Genomic DNA, 6,125 nt, shown 5'->3' on the forward strand with positions numbered 1-6,125 from the left:
AGTGACCATCAAATTGCTGCCAAAGTCACACTGATATATGTTGTGGAATATATATAAAAACCCATTGTACATTTTGTAATTTTAAGTTTTTTTTATTTACCACATTAGATGGCAGTTGGACCAGTAGTGTAGAAATATCTGTAGTCCTTCAACACCATCAGTTTCCCAGGAGCAGTGCAACTCAGCTAAGTGCCAGAATTGCTGCCTCATGATGGAATGTAGTCTCCAAAACATCTCCTAAATAAATAAATAAAAAATTTAAATAAAGCTTTAATTCTAGTGACTGGTTACATTTTGTTTTTCTTTGTGTTTTAAACAGTCATGGACACAGCATACCAAATGTCTGTGTGTAAAGTATATTACAGAGCTTGTATGGCAGAAGAGTTTACACTGTTTGCTGTATTTAGCACAAAGTCTCACAACTTGACTAATTTTTAATTGCTTAAATTGTTTTTTTTCTGTGAATTTCTTTGGCTCCTCCATACATCCTAGAAGAGGAACATTAATTCCTGGAAAACTGATATTCCTCCAGATTTGAACATCGGTTAGATCATTTCAGAGTCTGTAAATACAGAAAAACTTGTAATTTTGCGATGTGACAGATTAATGCTCTGTCTTTGGGTGCTCAGCCAAAATGTTGTTCCATTTTTATGCACATTATCTTGACAACTGTCCGGTTGCCTTTTTCAGATGCAGCTCGCAGCACCAGATGATGACTGGTTCAGTTGTTGAAAAATTGTACACAAAAATGGAACTGACAGCTCATCATAACACTATTAATAGAGCAAAATATGTCTTCGAACACCACATAGGGTAGCCTGTGAATACCGGTGTAATTTTACGGCAGGTGTCCGGGCGCGGTCAGACCCGGTGGCGTGTACAGGAGTGGGCGCACCGCCGGGACACCCTCACGTAGTCGCAGCGTGCCCTCCCACGCTGCAGCCGCCCCCGGCGCCCCTCCACCAGCAGCAGCAGCAGCAGCAAGTTCTGCCGATGGAGTGTGACGGTCCTCCGATCTCGGGACCCCCCGCGGCGTCGGCGCTGCGCCACTACCATCCCCGCCACCGTCGAGGCCCGCCGCCGCCTCCTTATGCGCCCGGCGAGCCGCTGCAAGTCGTGCAGCAGCCGCAGCCGCAGCAGCAGCAGGTGGCGGTGGCCTACCACCACCGGGGTGGCGGGTACGGCGCAGGCGCCGCGGCACCGGTGTCGGCGTACCACCGCGGGTTCGTCCCGGCAGCTCTGCCCCCTCCGCCCGTCGCGCCCGTCCCGGGACCCGCCGCAGACGACGCGCCGGACCGGGACGACAGCCCGATGGTTGGCGTGTGCGTCCGGCAGAGCCCGGTCGCCAGCCATTAACGGCTACTGCTTCTTAGTGCTCGGCCGCCTGCCGCTGCGGCGTATATATTTTTTTTACCGTAGGAAAGAAAAACGGAACTGTAGTTTCCGGAGGACGCGTGCGCCCCGACTGTGGCGTGGGGGAAGGGGAGGGTGGACGAGTCGCTGTGGACTGTGCTCTCCGCCACTCTGTGACTGCAAAATCGCCTCCCCCTTTTATTTCCCCGACTTTTGTCCTTTAGGGAAGAAATTTGCAGCACTGTGGTGACCCCGTATCATTTTCCCGGCCCACGTCTCGCGTCTGTCTCCCCTTCCGCATCCTCGCCCTCGAAAGTCTGTGGACGTGCTTTCCTCGGTGTCGTCCTTCCTCGATGTCCCCCCTCCCTCCACCTCGCCTCTCCTCCTCCGACCGCTTAGCCTCGTCTCGGAAGTGGCTGACCGGCACCCCGTGGGTTGTGGGTGTCACTTCCTCGGGTTTTATTTCTCCCGCTTTGCTTCCCGTCTCGGAGGGACGGCTGTGGCTCTTCACTTTTACTCGTTCCATCCCAGATCGACACCCGCACACTGTGCACTCACGAATGGCCCGTTTCTGTGCTTGTGGTAAAATTATTGCAGGAGACTTGTAGGAGGATGTGTAGAAGAGGAAAATATTAATACAGCTTATAAAATGCCTCATTACCTTCAGTGTAGGAATAATAAGTCAGGAAAATGTCAAAGAAAGAAACTGTTACCCTTATGTACTTGACAAAGGCTTTTATAAACAAATCAAACTACACACGCTTTAATTTATTCCTCGTTTTAAGTGAAGTATATTTAAACTTGCTCAGAAGCTTGAAGAATATAATAGGTGTGTTCTGTTGTCTCTGTAGCTTGTGAAACTGGGAAGTGCATTTGTGATTTTTTTTGAGTGCCGCTGTACAGTTTATTAACAGTTTTGTTATTTATACTTTGCTGTTGTACTGTTTATGTCCTATGCTCTACCTGCCCATTTCCCATTTTCCTCTCCAGTCTGCTTCTGGAAAACTCAGTTAAAAGCACAACAGGCAACTACATTTACGAGGTCCTCACCGGCGAATTGTTGAGGTAGTCGATTTCTCAATTTAGTGCTTTTGTTAAGTACTGTACACATTTTTTGGATAATTGCCACTGTCAACAAAGCGACTGAATCTCCTTGTCAGAACAGAAATGAAATCGCACGTATGGAACATTTCTCGACAAGGAACGAACGCGTTTGGATGTGATTGAATGCTGGACTCTGTTCACTGTATCTCAAAGCTGTCGCGACATTTTTAACGTCATGTCGTCTTCCAAATCACTGTTTCCACACCCTGCAGATCCAGATCCAGGTTTCTTGTTCATGTATACTTAAGAAAATTTACAGGCTCAGTGCTTTTGAATTTTGACATTTGTGTTTAGAGTGCCATGATATGCATTTGCATGTTGGAAATAAAGACAGATTTAAGAGTTACTTTCAGTATTACCTGTTTCACAGTACAGTTCTGTTTCAATATTCCTAAGCTTTTTGTGACTACCTATCCAATAAATGTATTTTACTCGGCCGGTGTCATACTGTTGGCAGTTGTTAAAAGGACATGTATTTCGAGTCATCTGTCTCTGTTGTTGTGTACTGTGTTCATAGTGATGAAAAGTTTGCTGAAGCATGGCAGACATGATAAAAAAGAAAAATTGTCCAGAACAATTAATTAAGCAAGCAATTGTGGGCAACAAAATTATTAATGTGGGCAGACTGACCACTATTGTATGTGAAATAGTGAACTGCTATACATCAGGAAACTGCAAGACATAAGAAATTGTGTTTCTCTAACAGATATTTTCCTGTCATCTTTGGTTACCTTTGTAATCTGTTGTAAATGAACATACAATATTGCCAATGGATACAAGGCTTTCACGTTCAAAATAGGAAAAAGAAATCCCAACTCAGTCCTAGCTCTTTCAGTTAGAACTGCACTGGTAGGCTGCAAACACATTTGGAATATACTTTTATGTTCTTATCCTTGTTCAAAGTAATAAAGTCAGATGTTTTCTTATATTTTCATAACAATATTTTCAATAGCTGCAAAAGATGCCTCTATACTCCTACTGGCAGGAAGTAGTAAGTTTATGAAATGTTTATGCTCGGAGGAGGTCCTTTCTCTAACTCCCTCTTACCAGAGGCAGAGATTGCAAATGACCAGTGGGATTTCTTCACCAGAGTAAACTATCCTTGATACATGAAATAGGATCAATTTTGACTATACCTAGTACTTGTGTAAGATTTATAAACATTGTATTCTGATCACACATTTACGGATCATTAGAGTAACAGTAAATTCAGTGAATCTGTAATATGGCTATACATTCACAACAAGTTTAAAATTAGAAAGCTGTTGTAATGGTACCAGTTATGCAAAGTTAAACTTCGTCCGTGCTGGATAGGTGTGTGAGGCTGTAAGGGGGTACTCTCCATGAGCTAGTAAAAACCTTCAGAATGGTAGCCTCTAAGTTGGTAGCTTCACACTTTTACCAGTATAGGTGAACAGAATACAAATGGCAGCATGGTGTTCCCTTCATTCCACAAAATGACAAATGATAGGCAAATTTTATGGTGGATGGTCAAGTGTGTCTTTCGTAACAATTGAGAACTTCCTATGTACATCTAATACAGAAAACCAGAAGTGGTATAAGGAGATGTATGTAATTGCAGGCATATCAGCTGTGAGAGCTGCTAGTGATTGTGTTTCAGAGCTGTGCGGAACATCTGCACAATTGTCTGTGCCACATTGCTAGGTTAGTTCACAATCTGATCACTGTAGTATCTGAATTTTTGTTACTAAAAAGAAAAAAAAAATGCTTTTGTAAACTATTCATCACTTTGACCATGGTACTGCCATACTGCTTTTTGGAAAACCTGCAAAAGTAACTCAGAGTTATCTGCTGTGTGTATTCAGAGGACAAATGATAAATGAGCAGTTGTCCCTGTAGTTTGAAGAAGCACAGTTTGATATATGTTGGCTAATTTGTTATGTAGCTTGTTGTATATGATGCTGTCAGTTTTCTTTCTAATGCTAGCCAATATTGTAATAATTATTTTCTTGTGACATTATTGTAATACATACTGCTCTGTGTGCAGCAGAGAAGTAACAGTATATGAATGCTCTGCACAAGTTATAAGCCACATGATATATTGTCTTACATTTTGTGTTGAACTGTTTGATCTCTTCCCATAGCAAATTGTTATTAAATAATATCTACTTTGTTCCGCCTCTGAAGAGGGTATAAATGTAAAATTGAGAAGACAGGTTTTAATTTCTATTATATTTAGTTAACAGTACCACACTTTTAGTGTTTTTTAAACTTAATTTGGAGATAAACTTGACATATTGTCCAGGAAATGTATATACTTCCTAGCGGTGTGCTTTACTTCCCATCATATTTTCAAATAGTATCTGGATCACCTTTAGATAAGGTATCATTACATATCTGTAGAGGAAAAAAATGTTAAATGCTCAGTTTGGATTTTTGGTGTTCCAAGGGTAGATGATACTTCCCAAAATTCTAGGGAATATTGGCAGTAACAACTTTCTTATAAGCTCAAGTGCTGTTCCATAGTTTGAATACTCAGACACTTAAACAGTTTTAATTTATGCTTCCAAAGAAGACTGAAAATGAATTTACTCTCTTTTTCTGTTACTGATCCAATGTCAAAACAATGGAGGAAAGATATATTTCAATCCTTGCATTGTTGTAGAAGTTAAACATCTGCAGATAGGCCAGTGAGAATGCATCATTGTATTTTAGTGGAAGCTTAATTTTTGTTAGAATACTTATGAGAAACATAAGAATTTAAATAATGGAAAGAGAAGAGGTAACAACTCACTGTATAGTAGAGGCATCCCTTAATGACAGGACGTAAATCAGGCTGAGGACACTCCTAGCTTCCGGTCGAATCCTCCTTCAGAGCTAACAGAATACAAATACACACAGACTTACACTGCTACATTCTCATAGCTGACTGCATTCTGCTGAGTGCTGATACAATGTAGGAGTATTGAGCTGCCGTGCTAGCAAGATGTTGCCATCTGGAACGGTGTAATTGTGGAGAGTTATGTGTGTATTCTGTTAGTTTTGAAGAAGGATTCATGAAAATGCCTGCAGTATTCTCTGTCCCTCTCGTGTGCTTGTTTATGACTCAACATACCAACTGTAAGATGCATAGCTGCCTTTACCATTTCACTATTTATATTCTGCAGAGGACTTTCCACCACCATAAATGTAACTCTCTTGTCCACACACTTAACATCACCCTAACGATGAACTCATTTCGATATTTGTTGCCAATTTTTCAAATGATATTGTGACACAGTGGATCTTTGATTCTACAAAACAGAGAGAATTGCTACATATTCATTTTATATCAGTAAATATTTTATTGTCATTACAGTTGAGATATTTAGAATGAAGGAAGCCATCTCTTACTGATATTTGAAAGTGCGAGCAATTGTATGATGATGTAGATCCGAGCATTGGCCCATTAAAATATTGAGCTGATGACAATTTTATCCTGCTGTTCAGTGACCAAAATGTCTACCAGCACATTGTGTGGGAGTAGCAGTCAGCTGTTAGTGGTTATCAGTTTTTGTATTGTGAAGTTTTGTAGCTTCAGATGTTTCTAGTGTGATCTCTCCTGAAAACAACTGCTTGTGAATGTACATTGTGTGAGTTAAGCAGCTTCTTTGCAACTGTGGATGTGGGTTAGCCCAAAGATACTGTTGTTGAACTTTTTTGCACCA

At 41.4% G+C, this 6,125-nt stretch overlaps 1 protein-coding gene across 1 annotated transcript in view; it reads left to right on the plus strand.

Annotated features, from left to right (window-relative positions):
* Positions 1-4,657, plus strand: part of LOC126424850 (serine/threonine-protein kinase minibrain) — a 498,832-nt gene extending 494,175 nt beyond the window's left edge. Inside the window, exon 9 of the mRNA XM_050087659.1 lies at positions 848-4,657. Within this exon, the coding sequence (XP_049943616.1) occupies positions 848-1,356 (509 nt within the window). The 3' untranslated portion in view covers positions 1,357-4,657. The remainder of the gene's footprint in view (positions 1-847) is intronic.
* Positions 4,658-6,125: the final 1,468 nt, after the last annotated feature.

The sequence above is a fragment of the Schistocerca serialis genome, chromosome 10, assembly GCF_023864345.2.
Source record: "Schistocerca serialis cubense isolate TAMUIC-IGC-003099 chromosome 10, iqSchSeri2.2, whole genome shotgun sequence".
Taxonomy (NCBI): Eukaryota; Metazoa; Arthropoda; class Insecta; order Orthoptera; family Acrididae; genus Schistocerca; species Schistocerca serialis.